Source organism: Harmonia axyridis, chromosome 2, assembly GCF_914767665.1.
Source record: "Harmonia axyridis chromosome 2, icHarAxyr1.1, whole genome shotgun sequence".
In the NCBI taxonomy this organism is placed as follows: Eukaryota; Metazoa; Arthropoda; class Insecta; order Coleoptera; family Coccinellidae; genus Harmonia; species Harmonia axyridis.
The window spans coordinates 7689851-7709699 of record NC_059502.1 but is presented as its reverse complement, the minus strand read 5'-3'; the positions used below and the strand labels follow the sequence as shown (position 1 = coordinate 7709699).

The window sequence follows — 19849 nt, the reverse complement described above, 5'->3', positions numbered from 1 at the left end:
AATTCGCGTGATTTTTTCGTCAAGGAATTCCAAATCGAAAGAACTGAATATTGCTACTGTATATTACTGATTTTACTTGAACATGAAGGTTGAGGATAAAATCAAAATATCTGAAAAGCTGATGGATTATGATATGTTACATCAAGCAGATATTTTGAAGCATAAACAGATATTTGGCTCAAAGCCTAGAGATCTGTGTAATATAAGTACTTACTGTAAATTTAGAAGAGTTTGTAACTGGTCTACCAGCCACTTCCCAATCTATGCGATATTTTTGCTCGTAAGACTTCTGTTTGATCCTTGCACAGAAGGATGCTTTTTTACCTTCAATTGCAATCACAGGAGAAGGCTTCTTGACAAATTCCACCTGATCATTCACATCTGTAAATGAGATGCTTTTGTTGAAATATGCAAGTGAAATTAAAATTATTAAAATAGTAAAGTTAGTATTATTGACTATTTACATTTGGTTTATTATTTTCAATGATAAATTTTTGAAAATGTAAGGGGAAACAGATTGGAATTGGAATGTTCAGCATCCAAAATTGTAGACCACCTATATAGCTAAGTAGAGTTCCGTAGTCTGCAACGACTCAAAACACTCAAAATCTCCTGATTTTACATCAGTGTTTTCCAAATTTTTTCATTTTGTTAATTAACTTCTCTTTTAATGATTTGTGATATTCTTCTAGGGAATAATAGACCATAGTGGAAAATTTGCAATTTTTTAAAGATCACTTTCAGTATTTATAATTCTACAGTTCTATTGACTGCTATAGTAACATTATTAAGAAGATAGGAAAAACTACTACGCAAAACGTGAGGAATTAGAACATCCTGAATATGTGTTTGACCTTATTTTATGAATGAAGCAGTAAAAACTGGAATCTGTGTTTTTCTATTCCAACAAGCACCGACCAAGTATGGAAAACCAAAAGTGTCATAAAAAATTTAATGGAATGAAATAAAACTTGAGTTTATCGTAACAGAAGGAAATGAGTGTTTTATGTGAAAAATAAATGTTTGAATGGCTGATTTTATATCGACTATTCAATATCGTAATGAAAATCACGCATGGAAAACAGAAGTTGTGAATTTTATACATTGATTTATTATTTTCTCTATCCCTCTCTTTCTCTCTCGCAATGAAGAAATAATAAATCCTATTCATTCCTATTCAAGCATTTTTAACTACGTTTTATTTTATCAGTGAACTAAGAATGAGTTTTCTATTTAGAATTGCTATTGATTTTCGATTTAGATTCACCCCCTAAAAACTTTGGCACTTATTAGGTATGTGGCGACGGAAAGCAATTAGACATAATGTCTGTGTCTACTAAAAATTTTCGTCACAATACTCGATATAAATGTCTCTGCATTAATGTGACAATGGTCTCTTGGTACTTGTGCATAGAACTTCCCCATTCATAGAGTTCAGTGGATTAAGTTACGAGGTGATGACCAGTTGAGTTAGTAGATTGTTCAAGAATGTTTCCGAACGCTGTACCACAATAAAGTTCTCGTCTGTCGTCCATCAGTGTTTTAATGATCCCCACGAAAACGCTATCCCCAAAGGTACACCCAGTATATAAGACTGGTTAGTTACATTTGAAAGACTAGACCAATTTTTATAATCTTTGATTAATTGGAATCATCTCGATCCCAATGAGCATAAAAACTAAATATCAGGAAGATTTTTAATTATTTGTGATTTAAGGAGTTATTAGACTTCTAAAGGGTGTTTTTTTTTCGAGGTATATAACTTTGAGTTGGCATTACTGTTTAAGATGGCGACCGATTCAATAGCTGTCAAGTGATTTATTCTCAGTTTGGTTTGGCAATTCATCATATATAGATTCACGCCTGAACAACGCTTGCAAATAGTGCAATTTTATTTCGAAAATAATGGTTCTATGCGGAATACGTATCGCGCACTACGTCCATTTTATTTTGTTCAGCGATGAAGCGCACTTCTGGTTGAATGGCTACGTCAACAAACAAAACTCCTCAAGTGTATGTCGAAACACCGTTACATCCAGAAAAACTGACTGTTTGGTGCGCTTTATGGGCTGGTGGAATCATTGGTCTGTACTTCTTCAAAAACGATGATGGCCAGAACGTTACAGTCAATGGTGATCGGTATAAAGCCATGATTACTAACTTTTTCATTCCTGAATTGAACAACCATGATATCCAGGAGCTGTGGTTCCAACAAGACGGCGCAACATGTCACACAGCTCGTGCCACAATCGATTTATTGAAAGACACGTTTGGTGACCGCCTAATTTCACGTTTTGGACCTGTGAATTGGCCTCCAAGATCTTGTGATTTAACACCGCTAGACTACTTCCTGTGGGGCTATGTAAAGTCATTGGTCTATGCGGATAAGCCACAAACCCTTGACCATTTGGAAGACAACAGTCGCCGTGTTATTGCCGATATACGGCCACAAATGTTGGAAAAAGTAATCGAAAATTGGACGTCCAGATTGGACTACATCCGAGCCAGCCGTGGCGGTCATATGCCAGAAATCATGTTTAAAATGTAATGCCACGAGATTATCTTGCGGATAAATAAAATTCATGTCAATCGAATAATCCATCGTTGTTTTATTGCAATTTGAAGTTCTATAGCTCTAAAAAAAACACCCTTCATATATCATTTTCTGAATAGCCAATTTTTTTGAAAATATTAGTGCAAAACTTGGATTGTTTTTTGAAACGACTGTTGGGTATAGAAAACAATAAACATTTGCTGTGGTTTCAACACTGACTGATGAAGTTGGTACTTTCTGTACAGAAATCTTTATTACCAACAAGAAAGCGAAAAATATGAAAGACCGGTAATAAAAAAACCTGGCCACAATATTTCAGGTGATCTCATACGATAGGAACTCGATAAACAACAATAACGCGAACAATAAGTACCTTGTACACTCTACACCCTAGCCCTGAATAAGAGAAAAAGTCACTGCTAAAACACGCATACAGGTCGGACACAAGGTATCGTTTAAGATAATCGACCACTCTCAAAGCTGACCAGTTGCATGGCGCCAAGCCACGATTTATGGCATAAAAAAATGCACATTTCATAAATTAAACCCACGCAGATCTTGACTTCTCAATTGGGGAACAACTGAATTTAATTAAATATCACGTCGACGATAAAGTGGACGGATTATACACCGATATACGATATGCGAATGCTAATTATAGTTATTTGGCTAACGCGCTCTTGGACCACTTCCTGCCAACCTGCTTGAGTATGGGGGTCATCAGCGGTTCAATCGGACGATTAGGATGTAGTCGACACGATGAAGAAAAATGATTATTATTCGTCTTCTAATTGTTGATCGATGCCGATATGGATGTGCGAGAGAGGAAATAATTTAACGCCTCTTGAGAGGAAGTCAAATGTTGTCAGGGATTGCGTATTAGGAGAAGCAATATGCAGAACCTAGATTTTGCAACTTGATCTATTGTCTGTTTGATGGATTCTTTTTTGAAAAATTACAGCTACCTTTCTCGAAGTCTATTACCAGGCCAATTGAAAAGTTCCGGTCTATCATAGTAAAACACATTTTTTTGGCAAAATTCGATTTTACTATTCAACATAGTTGCCTTCGAGAGCGATACAGCGATTATAGCGATCTTCCGACTTTTCGATACCATTTTTGTAGTACGATTTGTCATTCGCTTCAAATAGGCCTCAGTTCGGCGATTACTTCTTCATTGGCGCTAAATTTCTTTCCAACGAGCATTCTTTTGAGGTTTGAGATCAGGAAAAAGTCGCTGGGGGCCAGATCTGGCGAATACGACGGATGCAGAAGCAATTCGAAGCCCAATTCATGCAATGTTGCCATTGTTTTTATTTGTGACACGGCGCATTGTCTTGATGAAACAGCACCTTTTTTTCTTCAAATGGAGCCGTTTTTCAACGATTTCATCCATGAAACGATCCAGTAATGCTACATAATAATCACTGTTGATGGACTGGCCTTTTTGGAGGTAATCAATGAATATTATACCTTGCGCATCCCAGAGTACTGATGCCATAACCTTGCCAGCTGACTGTCGATTGTACTCCGGAGTGAAATGATGTAGCCATGATTCATCCATTGTCACATATCGATGTCAAAATTCAGGTTTATTGCACTTAAACAGCTTCAAACGTTCCTCAGAATCATCAACACGTTGTTGTTTTTGATCGACTGTGAGCTCGCGCGGCACCCATTTTCCACACAGCTTTCTTATGTACAAATATTCGTGAATGATATGATGTAATCCTTCAGATGATATCTTCACAATGTCTGCTATCTCGATTAACTTCACTTTACGGTCATTCATAACTATTTTGTGAACTTTTTTGATTTTTTCGTCGGTGACACCCCTTTTTGGGCGTCCACTGCATTCACCATCTTCGGTGCCTATTTCACCATGTTTAAACTCAGCATACCAATCTGTTGGTTGATTTTCCTGGTGCAGACCCTGGAAACTTTTTGTCAAGCCAAGATTTTGCTTCAACTGTATTTTTTCCCTTCAAAAACCAAAATTTATCAACACACGAAATTCCTTTTTTCTATCTTTTTTCAAATAACAAAAGTAGCTACACTCACAACGCAATATCTCAAAAACTAATGGTCAGACTGCTATCAAATTTCGACACGTATCGTTTGAAGTTTGGTACTAACTATCAAAAGGATCATATGGATTTAATACTAGCACCGCCATCTGTGCATCAGACCGGGGACTTTTCAATTGGCCTAATATCTGTCAGATAATTTAAGCTCCTGAGGCGGACGTATTGGTGATGAAGTGTATGGTTCATGAAACTGTCAGAACTTCCCCTGTACACTCCTCATTTCTCTTCATACTTCTCACACTTTTCCGTACATTCATAAAACCTTTTTTTTTCATAAATATTACATTGTGTACCTACGTTTCATGGATTATTATCAAAAATTTAATTTGAAATCTCATTTGTTCATGGAATTGAAGGCATCTACATCATGGTCAAATTACTTTATGCTGAAAACTACACTGAGTGCAAAAGAAGATGTTGATATTTCAGAATTTCTTGAAGGATTTAAAAAAATATATATTTTTGACAATTACAATTACAAATACAAATAATGTAAAGGTGAATAAGCAATGGTTCTGAAATTATTCAAGAGACAGCTGAATCCTTATCAATAAGCATGAACTATAGAAAACCATATAGAAGTATAGCAGTGAATCGAAAAAAAAAAATTGAACTCACCCTCAATCCTAACCTTGCACTTCGACATAACATCACCAAAAGGCGTGTAAACCTCGCACCTATAATCACCACCATGCACAGCCCCACAATTGTCAATCCTGAGTTCCACGCTACCATCATCACCAACCAACTGTTTAAATTCATCACAATCCGGAATAACACAGCCGTCTTTCATCCACACAACATCCAGGTCCTGCCTAACATTGACCTTCGAGCTCAACTTCAACTGATGTCCTTCTGCCACCTTCAACACTTCCGGTAGCGCTTCAAGAAGTTGGAGAGAATCGATCACCTCCAGTTTCACCCATATGTCAACGGATTCAGTATCATTCGCAGCTACGCATTGGTACACTCCTGCATCTTGGTGGGATACTTCAGCTATGTCCAAGAACGCTTTGGTACCACTGGAAGACATATGGTACTTCTGGCTCTCTTCCACAGGTACGCCGTCGCGGTACCACTTGAGATAAGGCGTTGGTACTGTCCTTATATCACATTGCAGCCTTGTCCGGCTCCCAAACAGCCCAGTGGAACCTATCAGACTCCTCCCATAAGACGAAACTCTAGGCGACAAGCTTCTGGCCCTGGTTCTCGTAGTCAAAGTGTGGTAGTTCCGACGAACAACCACGTCCAAACGCGCAGACGCCTCTATCTTCCCAACTTCGTTCTCCAGGATGATTTTGTACGTTCCGGAGTCCTCCTTGGTGACCTCCTTCAGCTCCAGTACCCTCAGATCGTCCAGTTCCGAGATTCTGGTCTTGTGGTTTGGTGTTACGACGACGCCGTTCTTTTCCCAGCTGGTGTAGGGGTCTGGATAACCGGCAACGGCGCATTGGAACTTCACGGTTTCACCTTCTTCGGCGATGCGATTGTGGGGTATGGTGTAGAATTTGGGTGCTGTTGCTCTGACCCTTCGGTGAGGTCCGGTGTTGATGAGAACGTCTCTTGGGCGTACCCTTGGAGAAGGGCTGCGTCTAGGGGTTGATCTTGGTGAGGTTATGGGGCTGGGTTCGAGAGTGTGACCTGGAGGTCTGTGCAGTTGTTGGCTGAGGATGTTTTCTTTTTCCTCGGGCACTGAAAAGTAAAATGATTATTATAGATGATTAGAGATTAGGAATCCTATCAAAGTCAATGGCTATAAGTTTTAATTAAAGAGGTAAAAGTCGATCGGATCTGAATCAGGAGAATATGGTGGCTGTTCGATAAGAATATATTCATATTTTTCAATGCTGTTTTCGTGTTCGTGTTGGGTATAAAAAAATATAATCGTGAAACATTTTAACAATTACGGGTAAAATTTTTTTTTCGATGTAGACATTTCTGTTCGATTTATGAAACATTGTTTCCACAGAAATTCTTAGAAAATTGAGTTCATTAAAAAAAAGCCGAGAAAAAATATCGATCGTTGCAGGTTTTCTGCCATTTTGAATTTTTTCACCTTTTCTGAATTAAAGGCTCAAAAAAACTCTGGTAAGACCAAAAAGCCCAACTTCAAAGGTTATACATAACTGACCACACTCAATATCAAATTGCTCAGAACTGCATTTACACACCCTGTATCTCTCTTATGCTTCGAAAACAAGGTATAAGTCATAGGGCAAAAATTATTCTCCAGGTGTCGTCTACACGACTATATGTTTATGTTTGCCCAACCCCAGTTTACAATGAAATTCCCTGTATACAGTTGTGTTTTCTCCAAGGATAAAATAGACGCACGCATGATGCTACGCTCAAAAGCTCGCGACTTCATGTCAATGCTTAATCTATCATTGCATTGACGTTAGAAGATAATCACCAATCAACGAGACATTAAGAATGTTGCTTTATCTATTGACCGTTGTTGTGACGTCAAAGAACCAAACTGAGGTGAGCGAGATTAAAAAAAAACAAAATGTTACAACATTCCCGAAGACGCAGAATGATACAGGGGCGATAAGGAAACGATAAAAGCTTTAACAGTCCTCGATTGATAGTTATTCAGAACCAGTTGATCATTGAGATACTACGATTACCCATGACGAGCAATTGACAGCAAAAAAGACTGTATTTTCAACACCTAAAAAAGCAGTTGAAACTTTCAGAATCGCTTATTTCTGAGATACCCAGTTCTGAGCGGTAGAAGTGCATTTTTCCTTGATTGATGTTCGTTACACTGACCGTATCGACTCAGCATCAAGTCCGATATATAAATTAATGGACAATCAAGAAGCAACAAAATTAGAGTTGAAGCCAGTTGCATTCTAACAATACCGTAAAAGCTATATCTATCAATCCTTTTATGGCTTCATGGGGTTTTGATTTGTTCTTTTACGTCAATCTTGGCTTGCAAATGTGATGAGGTTACCTTATGAGGAAGTGGCATGGGAAGATCATTAAGAGTCTAAATAAAGGTGAGTCAGGAAATTGAGATTTATCTCATAATTCAGAGGTGCCCATGAGAAATTTACCAGGAGCATCCTTCATTGTGTTTGCTTGTGTTTTTGATATTTCATTATGTTCACACAGGAGGATGGAATTTTATTCGCTGTTATAAGAAAATATAGTCTATATTTTCGCTTTGAAATGAGTAGGTGCCTATTGTGATATTCAACCTGGATGACCTGAAGACTGGAATTAAGGTAGAAGTCGAGAGACTCCTACGAAATGTAATATCTGCCAAATAACTTTTTCAATATCTCTTGCAATCATTTATAATATCTCTTTGAAATGTGTGAGCTGGCCATGGTGCACTTCCTATGAAGGTACAGTAGCTAGACTTCGATTTGGATATAGGAAATGAAAAATTCATCAAAAAATCCAGTTTGATACTTACAATCTACAATGAGACATGCGGAGGTTGTTGCTTTTCCTAGTTCATTGAATGCTACACAAGAATATTCGCCCTCATCTTCAGGATAAACCTGTTTGATAGACAAACGTGCTATTGTGCCTTCCAAGTCCGCATTGAAATCCCCCCCAAGGTGTATAAGCTGAAAGAGAAATAGATTGTTATCTTTTATGGATACCAGTGGCAGAGACCACAAGAGGTATACCAACAAAATGTTGTACAGAGAAAAAATAATCCAAACTCAAGAAAGCCATTGAAAAAAGTGTAGGTTTATAACATTTTAAGACATCCAATTAAAGTGATGAAGCACGTTTACCATTAATATTTTCTTGTGGAACAAAGTAATGATAAAAATCTTTAACACAAAACCATATCACTTAACAACCAAGTACATGGTACATGTTTCTATTTATTCTGGTAATAGCCAATGTCGTTAATAGAATAATGAACCTGTTGAAATGTTGAATCGTGATAGTAATACATAGTGAGAAATTTATCGATATTGCTATTATTCTAAGAAATTTCAATCATCTCAGGTTTACCCTACCACTTTTTACAGTCAAAAAATTTAATAATGCTCAAACCACCTTGTGTATAGGTTTTAGCTACGCAACTGCTTCATAACAAAAGAATTCCTCTTTTAAATGAGCAACAAGAACTGGAAGCTCATGAGAAATGCGCTATAGCCACTGGGATGATTTTAATAGGCTATATTATTCATAATCCAAACTGCAAAGATAAAATTATTTATTAAACGTAATGAGTAGGCTTGAGTGCAGTAAAATTTATCTTGCAGACTATCGACCTTAGAATGGAATTCTCATAGTTTACTGACACTTTGAAAGCGCTTTATAGACATCTTTGCCGGCAAGAAACATATATATTTGGTGTGGATTAACTAATGCGTTGTGATTTGATGGTGTAAACTATCTACTTACTTTCCCTGCTTTTTCCCATTTAACATCAGGAGTGGGGGTGCCCTCAACCTCACACTCGAAGGTCACTGAATCTCCATCACAGCATTTGATATCTTTCAGTTCCCTCTTTATAGATGGCACTGTCTGGAACTCACTACAGAAAAGGATATTATTGGAGAGAACTAAGGACTACTAAAGAAAAACTTACCTGATCTTCTTCTCATCCATTGTTTTGCCTACTTTTGCTCCTTCTGTGATAAAAATGAAGCATTACAAGATGATTAATTATTCAAACGGATGATCCTACCTTTAACTTTTATTTGGAGTGATATGATAGCCTTGGCATCACCATGGCAGTTTTTGGCGTACACTGTATATGTCCCGGTGAAGTCGATCTTGGCATTTGGTATTTCTAAGCGATATTCGTGGCCTTGGTCGACTCGATGAAAATGTGGAGCGTCACGATAATAATCAGGCTGAAAAAATAGATGAAAACTAAATACATTGATTGGAAATGTCAAAATGAATAATTGAAATTATAATAATCCAATGACTAATTGGGAAAAGCTTTATATTTCCGTTGATGTTTTATGATTTATGCGCCCTACAAGAAAAAAACTTTCAACTCTCAAACATTCATTTAACGAAGAAAATGCACTCTTTCCTGCTTTGGTTCTGCATTTATTCTAGAAGTATTTTGCCTCAATTTATTTTTTGCCGAATTTGGCAAGGTTTTTCTTCCTCTTCTTGATGTCAAAACTTCTATGTCACTGAGCAAATTAACCATCTCTTCTGCCCAGGTGATTGTTCGTTAGATAAAAGTTGGCCAAGGATACAACCTTATATTATTATACATTAAATCGAGTATGATTAAGAGTCAATCTATACTTTATCAATCACTGCGCAACAAATCTAATACGTAATTAATTGTTTTACATATGGTGTGCAAGACTGATCTACAATCTTTCTTTTTCGACCAGTAACTGATTTAATATCAATTGCTGACCTTTATCGATTAAGCTTGGGGCTCTCATAAAGCTGGCATATATCTCATCCTTTTATTGACACAGCCATTCGACGTCTACTAGAAACTTCCACAGAGAATTGACAGCGACTAATGAACCATCGAAATGTATTGCTCGTATTGACATTTGTCGAATCTCGCCGACCAAATGCAAATAAATACATGGACAGACAGTCTGTTGGTATCGGGCAAACACGCCCAGTGTGTCGAATGGTAATCCAGCAATATTGATTGATCAATTTAGAATATCGATCTGATCTTATCCTTATAAGCGTGAATGTTTGCTGCGAGGTAATAATGTTTTGAAACGCTGTGATGGGAAAATATATGCGGTATATTCGTATTCTATGTAGGAATCGAGCATAGAGTAATAAACATAGATAGAGGGAGTAAACGCAATTTTTACATGACCCCAACATGGTTAAATTACGTTGTCGGATTGTGATATATTTTCAAATCCACAATTTTTGCTATATCGTTATGAAAGTATATTATATTGAATGAAATATATTAATTGAGTGATTCTCAATTAAATATGCAAATTTGAATATTTGCATTCTGATATTCTTCCTAATTGTCGAATTTATAATAAGCAGAATATTTATTTTTTTCTGTATCTATCTGCTGAAATCCAAGGTTTGGCAACTTTTGCTCTCCTAGTGTCATCGGGTGTTTCACATCGTTTGGCGCGCTTGAAGTTTGTTTTCTGAATTTCTGATATATTTAGGTATTTATTTCAATATATTTTGAATTAATATGAATCGTTGATTCACTATGGGACATAAGAAGTGCGTTCTTTGTGTATAAATTCGCGAATTGAGTGGAATATCGTATCACTGATATGTTTTCATTTCCGCGCTCTTCATGTAAAATTAGATAGTTCATGTTGAGGACAAAATTTGCTTACTGAAAATGACATATGCATTTTCTTTGAGAGGGCTTCTGTTATTTCTCTCAGGCCTTTTTCAATTTCATATGGAATCTTACTTTTTAACATTTTCTGTCAAGAAATATGTCTTGTTTTATTACCTGACTTTAGGCCCCTACAATTTGGCCTGCAAAATGTACGATATGCCGGTCCTGGCGGCGACATTGGAATAGTTTCCATTGAATCAAAAACTATTCCGATAATTATATAGTTGAAATTACGAACGATTTAGTTGAAAGTTCGGTTTCTTCGCCAGAAACCACTTCTCTATCGATCCAATATAATTTAGTGCGGACCCTGTATACAACAATTCAATAATTTCTGAAAGTTGGATTGAAGTTTCTTCTCTCCAATGATTTCCATAGTTCCTGATCGCAAAATTGACCCAACTCAAAACGCGCATCTTTGATGAAACTTGAACAAATACTCGTACGGTATTATCTCAAGAATCGAACATATCCAGTACGCTCCCATTGAGATACTCACTGAGCAGTGGAAAATTATTTCTGCCATATTAGGACGAGTAAATAACACAGAAATCTCAAAACAACTGAATTCCATTACAGGCTAGCTGTTACGTTCGATCATTAGAAGGCGTGTGCCAGTTTGATCGTAAAAATTGGTTAATTAATGATTTTCATCGATTCCTTGGCGTCTTGTTATCGTCAAATCTTCGACATATCACGTACCGAAAAATGGAGAGAGTAAAGGATGGCTATATGAGTGAACTGTTCATTAATATTTATATGCATCGGAACTGAATGCAACTAGATAAGGTAGGATATTATGCTTAAGTACGTGTTTATTTAGATTGTTTATTTTGCAGCTTATCATTGTGACTTCGTGTGAGAATGCTTGAGGAATGTGGGTAGGATGTTTGGCAGATGATTTTGAAACTACAGTAGAATACGTTTATTATAACGCCAGGATATATTGACTAACCGCTAAATATGAATGTGTTTGTTCCAGAAAAAATATCACCCTGTAGATTTGCCAATCGAAATTGGCACATCATGTGATGTACACTCTAAATAGAAACATATTTGCCAAACTTCAGTTGAATATCTTATAAAGTGCAATTGCTATGAGAAAAAACTTGAAAAAAAAAACAAATTTCAACAACCTGTACCTCCAAATAAGGAATACCTGTATAAAAAAAATTTTTCTTAATAATATCAATCTGATCTCAAAAATTGTCGAGTATTGTATCTGATCCTGAACTAATATGAAAATGATTGGTAATTATTATCAATAAAAATCCAAGAGGAGTTGTATTTGAACTAATCAACTAGTCTTCCTGCAAATTACCAACAATTAAGTTATGAATAGTTCAATTATCAAGATAATCCGTAGTGAATTCAACTGTACAATTAGGAATTTCTCTTTATTCCGTGAGAGTTCCAAAATTAACGCTTTCAACGATTATAAAATAATAAAAATAACCACGACAAATTCTAGGAAGACCATTTTTTAATAATTTGAATTAGGACAATGGACAATTAATGAATTACTATAAATATAATAATGACTGTTTCTGTTTTGCCCCCATATTTACAGCTATCCGTGAAAAATCATATTAGGCGAAACGCTATTCCTTTCCAAGTTGAAAGCTATTTTTACTTTCGATTCAATTTTTTTCTTTGATTCCCACATTTCCGGCTGCATGTACTTGAGAATTTTATGATTTCAATTTTTGAGGCTTTGTTTTGATTGTGAAGCATTGGCATCTATCTTATATTTCACGTTGCTTCGAAGAAAAAGTCTAAAAGTGTCAAATCACAAGATCTCGGTGGTCAATTGAGATCACCCATTCTAAAAATAACACGGTCAGGAAATTTTTATGCATAATGACCATTGTTTCATTGGCACGTAGCGCCCTCTTGTTGAAAATAAACTTCATCCAAATCAAAATCTTACAATTTTGGCCATTAAAAAATCATGAATCATGGCTAGATAGTGCAATCTATTCATAGTTACAGTTGCACAAGCCTCATTTTCGAATAAATAAGGTCTAATCACAACAACAGCTAGGGATTCATCAAGCCAAGTAGCTTGACATTTCAACCAATTACTTGACTTGAAAATCAAGCTCGTGAAAAATGATGTACTTGAGCTTGACTTGACTTGATTTTGGATTTTTATTGCTTGACTTGATATCAAGCTACTTGATATTACTTGAGCTTGATATGCACGCGTCGCACGGCATAAATTTCTGCAATCTCGTGAGCTCTTTGACTAAATAAGGGGATTCCTCGAGCGCCGAGAGACTGAAGCATTCGCCAGTGTGACTTTATTAGCAGTTTTCTCATATTTCTATGAAATCTATTGGTAGATTTTGGTAGTTTCAGAAATATCTTTTCAAACTTGGCCAACATGGCCAAGTATTTTCTATCAAAGCCAGCATCTTCAGCTCCTATTGAAAGACAATTTTCCAGAGCTACTCTTACAGTTACAAAAACCCGCAATAGGTTAGGCGACAAATCTATAAGATGCCTCATGTGTTTTAGATCCTGGATGGAAAATTATGAAATCAAACAAAGCCTGGAGGTTTCTTAATATTGAAAAACTTTATTTTTTATTATTTTGTTTGATTTATAGTGATTAAATTTATATTTCTATTTCAAAAATTTCGATTCTTTTATACAATAAGTTTAATAAATAAAAGTTTTTCTCTGCAAGGTTCTTCCCATTTCATCATTTTTCATTGATGTGACACTACACAATAAAATAGCTAAAAATCAAGTAGCTTGAAATGATTCAAGTACTTGATAAATAAATACTTGACTTGACTTGAGATTGAAAAACTACTACTTGACTTGAGTTTGACTTGAAATCAAATCAAGCTCAAGCCAAGCCGTGAATCCCTACCATCAGCCCAAAAACCGCTCCAAACAGTGACACGTTAAGAATGGAGAGAATTTTCAACAATCCTTCTTGGATTTTCCGAACCCCAAATGCCAAAAATTCTATTTATTAACGTAGTCTCCAAGGTGAAAATAGTCCTCATCACTGAAGATGATTCTTTCGATGAATTCCTTCATCTCTCCAATAAAAAAAATGTTTCCTCATTTTTGGAAGCGTGAATCTTTTTAAGCATAGGTCAGACAAATTTTGTTTTCATGAAAGATTCCCCTATACTTTTCGACAAGGATTTTCCCTTAATAACTTTCGCACTCATTTGTTAACACCCCATTTTGTACATATCTCACACAACCACTCGTCATATTGCTCAAGGGGACAAACAAAGAATTTCTCTGCAGTCATTCTCAATCAACACTTTCCTCGATTAACAACATAAACCATACGATCAATTTTCACCAATTCGTATAATCCAAAGCACGGCCAATAATACCTTAATATTAAATCCCGAACATACCAGCCGATTATTCGAGACGCTTTCTTAAACAGGACGTGGTCATGCGTGAAATAATTTATTATCCAAGGAGGCATTTCCATAATGTAAACATCCATGATCTTTCACCTGAGCCATCTGTTTCGCCCGTTGCGTTTGCTCATGAAAATGTCTTACACAACTAGTTCTTAATTTTATTATGCCCGAGCCCGTGTAAATGGATGCGTTTCAACCAGTTTCTTTCAGGCGCCAGACGCTCGAAAGTCTTATTTGTTCCTTAATTATGTGTATCAGAAGGAAAAATGCGAGACTTATCGACCAAGGTTGGAACGACAAGGCGGTTTGATCGTTCTTATTTTGTCGCGATGATTGTACGTTCGAGATTTTTCGAGTTGTGTAATGGGGAATGGGAAAAGAGAAATGAAAAGAAGGATATTCAAATTTCCTCAAAACTGTAAGTCTACGAAAAATCGGAGAGCAGTGTCAAAATTAATGTTTCCTAATTAGATGATTATCGAGGACACCCGAAAATTTTTTGTCGAAAAATTTTTGCAGAATTTTCCAATTTTCCTAGGAAAATTAAAAGAAAAATTGAAGGTCCTTAATGGGAATATTTTAAATTTTTACTGATTGATTCTATTACGTAGATCATGAAAATGGTTGCAGTTTGGCGATTAGTACGTTATTTAAGAAATTATAGGTAAAAATCTAAAATTTTCGAAAAAAAAATGGATGAAATTCTTGAGGCTACAACTTCTCTCGGACGTAGGCTACGCCCTTGAGACCTATGTTTCAGATCAGATTCCAATGTTCAAAAAAACCATGAATGCAAGAATCATAATTTGTACTTGATGATATTTTAAAGAAATCAAGAGATGTTGTGCTAAATAATGGAAATATATTTGCTATTTTAAATTTTTGTATGAATAATCACAAATAACTCGAATTTTTTGAATGACACCTAAACCTGAGTTCTCTAAATTTACTTTCTCATTCATCATAGGAAACAATGGAGCGTTTCATGAATCTCTACTACCATCGCTCAGTCGATCAGGTTTGTTCGCATCATCCTTCAATGACTCGGACAATTTTCCGCGCGAAAACAGTGTCAGTAATGTGTTACATCACGCGTTGCTCGCATCTCGGCGAAAAAACTAGTCTCCAGAAATAGGCTAATAGTCCTAATTACTTTATAATAGAAATCAACATATGGCAGTCAGAATGAAAAGGCTGAATGGTCAGCCTGGATTTTCGACATCGATGAAATATCTCGTTTCGTTGAGATACGACGTCTCCAGGCGGAGATAATTGCGTTTGATTGTGCCGACAATTCATTGAGCGTAGGTACTCTCGACAGACGTTGACGATATTGATGAGGAAGATCTGCATTTTTGTTGGAATTTGTCTTGGGAGATTTCTCTTCGGATGAGCTGAAAATTCATTCGGAAAAACACGATTGTTTATCATCCATGGCACAAAATATCTAGACCTGAATAACAAATATCCAAGAATCGTTATATCTCCGGAAATATTTGTCATAGATCCCTCGAATATAAACGTTTTTCGAAGATCGAGTTCTGATCTGAAACATAGTGAGGTTCAAGTGCGTAGCTTATATCCCGAAGAACTGGCAGCCTCGAAGAAATTATCATTTTTTTTTTGAAAATTTCAGATTATTACCTGTAATTAACGAAATGATGGACTAATCGCCCAAACTGCAAGCATTTTTGTGATCTACATAATAGAATCAATCAGTAAAAAGGTACAATATTCCCATGAAGAAACTTTTAATTTTTTTCAATTTTCTAAGGGTTAGGTATGAAAAATTTTTCAGGTGAGATCAGAATTCGGCTAATCAGGTCGCGCCAATTCTGGCAACGCTCACCGATTTTACGTAGACCTCACGGTTTCGAGGAAATTGGAACTTGAAATTTGGGAAAAAATTGAATTTCCCTCCAAAAATCATTATATCTCCTGAATAATTCGTCAAAGACCCCTCAAATGAAAACGGTTTTAAACATCAAGTTGCCATCTAAGACATACATAGGTTTCAAGGACGTCCAGGAGAATTTGCAGCCTAGGGAATATTATCAATTTTTGTCTCGAAAATATCAGATTTTTACCTTTAATTTTTGAAATATTATACTGATCACCCAACTGCAAGCATTTTCGTGATCTACATAGTAAAATCAATCAATAAAATTATACAATACTCCCATGAAGGAACTTTTATTTTTATTCAATTTTCAAATGGAAAAGTTCTTCAGTTTCTAATGAGAGATTAGTTTCCAATTGATAATAATATTATTATTTTACTGAATCGGGGTCATTACGGCTCTTTCAGACTACCGGGAACTGCGACCAAAAACTCATCTTTTGTTCTAAACCCTTCCTATTCATACAAACCCAGGGAGGCCGTCAATGCTGTTAACGAGACCGTCGACATCCTTAGGAGCCTTGGCTATTACTTCATCTTCTTCTTCAGCCTGTGTTCATCCATTGTTGGATATAGGCCCCTTCCAGGCATATTACTTCATGAGTATCCAAAACTGACTTTCCCATGTGAGTGGTTCTTAGGCCAGTCAGACCCGGACATTTGCACACTATATGTTCGGCTGTTTCTACCTCTTTTCTACACAGCCTGCAGATCTCATGTGCTGACTTACCCATGCAGCAGTCCCACCATTATCCAAAGCTCCGATCGTGATAGCTTCAGTAGCTTTTTGGTAAAAAGGTGAAAGCTCTATAAATTTCTTTCCCTACAGGTGTCCTGTCAGCAGTCTCACCATTACCCGAAGCTCCGATCGTGGTAGCTTCAGTAGTTTTTTGGTAAAATGGTGAAAGCATTCATTCCGGAGTATTTCTCCAGAGGATTTTCCTATTATCCCACTTCCATTGTTGTACTGTAGCTTTGTATTGTTATGTCAATACCATAGACGGCTACGTATTAATGCGAAATATTTTTGCAGGAGGAGGTTGTTTATAGATCTGAACCTGATCTATGAACAACCTCCTTCTCGTCGAAACATCTTTCATCTACATCTCCTATAGGATTGCAATTTTTTTTTCGTTAAATTCACTTCTAAAGATCCTCTGGAAACCTTACTCGGCTCCAACCCAACCAACTCTTGCAGATCTAAGATATTTCCATAATTTCTGGGGCGAAATTGAGTCGCTCTAGTCTGCCTGGATCTTTCTAAACCCTTTCTCGTCGACTAGCACTTTGTAAACCGAATCGTGACTCGTCCGAAAAATCTACGTTCCGCCATTGTGGCAAAAGCCAGTCTTGGTGGTGTTTTGCTCATTGCCGACTGGTAGCTCTATGTCCAGGTGATAGCCGAGACACTCTTAAAGGTCTTCTTGCACTTATGGTACTGGTTAAGACTACCCGTCTACAGGTCCTCAAAAAATGACTTCGAAGGGCTGTTGCAGATACCGTTCGATTCCTTCGAGTAAAATTTGTGATATAATGGTATTCCCTTGCAGATGTTACTTTGAGTCGACCTGGCACCGGTCTCCGGGCAACGCTGCCGGATTCCAGGAAAAGGGCCTTTCTGAAGTCCGTGGAGTATTCAAACGTTGACCAATCTGGTGGTTCAACAAAGTTTCTTGATGTAGGGCTACTATTATTGCCTAATCAAACATAGAAATTTGATGTCCCGGCGTTTTCCACAGAATATTCTCAATATTACAATTCTCGTTATTCGTTGAAAACTGATTAACTTCGAATACACCTGTATTCTCCCGAACAAAAAACTTCATTTGCTGATTGATTGTTTCATTCAAGTGATAAGATAGTGAAGATTCCACACACAAAAAATTGTCTTGTTACATTTCAACAAGTGAACAGTTGAAAGGGAGGGCAAGACATTTGATCATGTTTGGATATCATTGATGAAGCTCCTGTAGTTTGCAAGAAAAGCTCTGGACAGAGCACGGCAGGCAGATGAATGTTTCCCATCAGATTTTTGGATTCTATATATTCTAAAATGTGAACTATAAGAAATTCGTGGAGATTCGAGCATTTTCGGAGGCTTATTATTAGAAAGAATGAATGAAAAAGTCTCACAGCGATAGTAATATAAATTTTCAATTAAAAAATATCCAAAACGATCTCCATATGTCATTTTCATTATTTCGCTGCCCCTGAACTCATCGAACGCAACGACCATAAGCTGATCGAACCGATGATGTAGAAACCTCGTACATCGAAGATATAAAATTAAATTGTAATATTTCCATCTCGTATCGCGCAGGAAAAAAACTGCCATTTTGCAACTCGACATTCGGCTATTCGACCCGTGGAGCATCCAGACAGCCGGGCGCAGCATTCTGCGATTATCGCGAATGCGAAACGATATCTACGTACTTTGGACCATCGAATAAATTGGAAATAATGGCCGATTTTTTTTTTCGGCCTGGCAATCAGACGCCGTTAAGATCGGCAAGACGACGGTCGGTCGGATTTTATTTATTGCAGATATAATTTTCGGGCCGCGTTCCACGGATTACGCGCGGTGCGGACGGTGGGTTCCGTTTGTTCGGCGGAATTCGAGAGGTAAATCAATTATTTTTTTCACGCGGTTTTGGGGAATGATTACAGGGACCATCTGTTGGTAATTTGTCAATTATGATCACCACCTTGAGGGGTACGTCGGGTTGGATGTCGAAAACATCTGGTCTTTTCTTTTGATCGACTTTTTTCTGATCGGTTGTGCTGGCAATAATGCGGTTACGATGATATTTATACAAGGTGTTCCACCATTGAAGCGATGTTGTATTATGTTTAAGAGTTGAAATTTTCGATTTTTTTCTTCGACTCAGTGCCATTAAAGTCCATTCATAGAGTAATAAAATAAACATAGATAAAGGGAGTATACGCAATTTTTACATGTCCCCAACATGGTTAAATTACGTTGTCGGATTGTGATATATTTTCAAATCCTCAATTTTACCATATCGTTATGAATGTATATTATATTGAATGAAATATATTAATTTGAGTGATTCCCGATTGAATATTCAAATTTCAATATTTGGAATCTGATATTTTTCCTGATTGTCGAATTCATATTAAACAGAATATTCATTATTTTCTGTATCTAACTGATGTTTTTTTCGAGGTATATAACTTTAAGTTGGCATTACTGTTCAAGATAGCGATCGATTTAACAGATGTCAAGTGATTTATTCTCAGTTTGGTTTGGCAATTCATCATAAATAGATTCACGCCTGAACAACGCTCGCAAATAGTGCAATTTTATTTCGAAAATAATGGTTCTGTGCGGAATACGTATCGCGCACTACGTTCATTCTATTTTGGTTAGCGATGAAGCGCACTTCTGGTTGAATGGCTACGTCAACAAACAAAACTGCCGCATTTGGAGTGAAGCTAATCCGCAAGTGTATGTCGAAACACCGTTACATCCAGAAAAACTGACTGTTTGGTGCGCTTTATGGGCTGGTAGAATCATTGGTCCGTACTTCTTCAAAAACGATGATGGCCAGAACGTTACAGTCAATGGTTATCGGTATAGAGCCA

General features: G+C 36.7%; 1 protein-coding gene across 5 annotated transcripts in view; it reads right to left on the bottom strand.

The window, feature by feature from the left end:
* The window catches only part of LOC123672799, a 109873-nt gene that overhangs the window by 29192 nt on the left and 60832 nt on the right, over positions 1 to 19849 (bottom strand). For all 5 annotated transcript variants that reach the window (XM_045607089.1, XM_045607093.1, XM_045607092.1 and 2 more), the window contains exons 19-24: positions 9311 to 9479; positions 9212 to 9254; positions 9025 to 9157; positions 8072 to 8228; positions 5260 to 6333; positions 215 to 381 (exon numbers count right to left, since the gene is read on the bottom strand). In XM_045607089.1, coding sequence (XP_045463045.1) covers positions 215 to 381; positions 5260 to 6333; positions 8072 to 8228; positions 9025 to 9157; positions 9212 to 9254; positions 9311 to 9479 — 1743 coding nt within the window. The remainder of the gene's footprint in view (positions 1 to 214; positions 382 to 5259; positions 6334 to 8071; positions 8229 to 9024; positions 9158 to 9211; positions 9255 to 9310; positions 9480 to 19849) is intronic.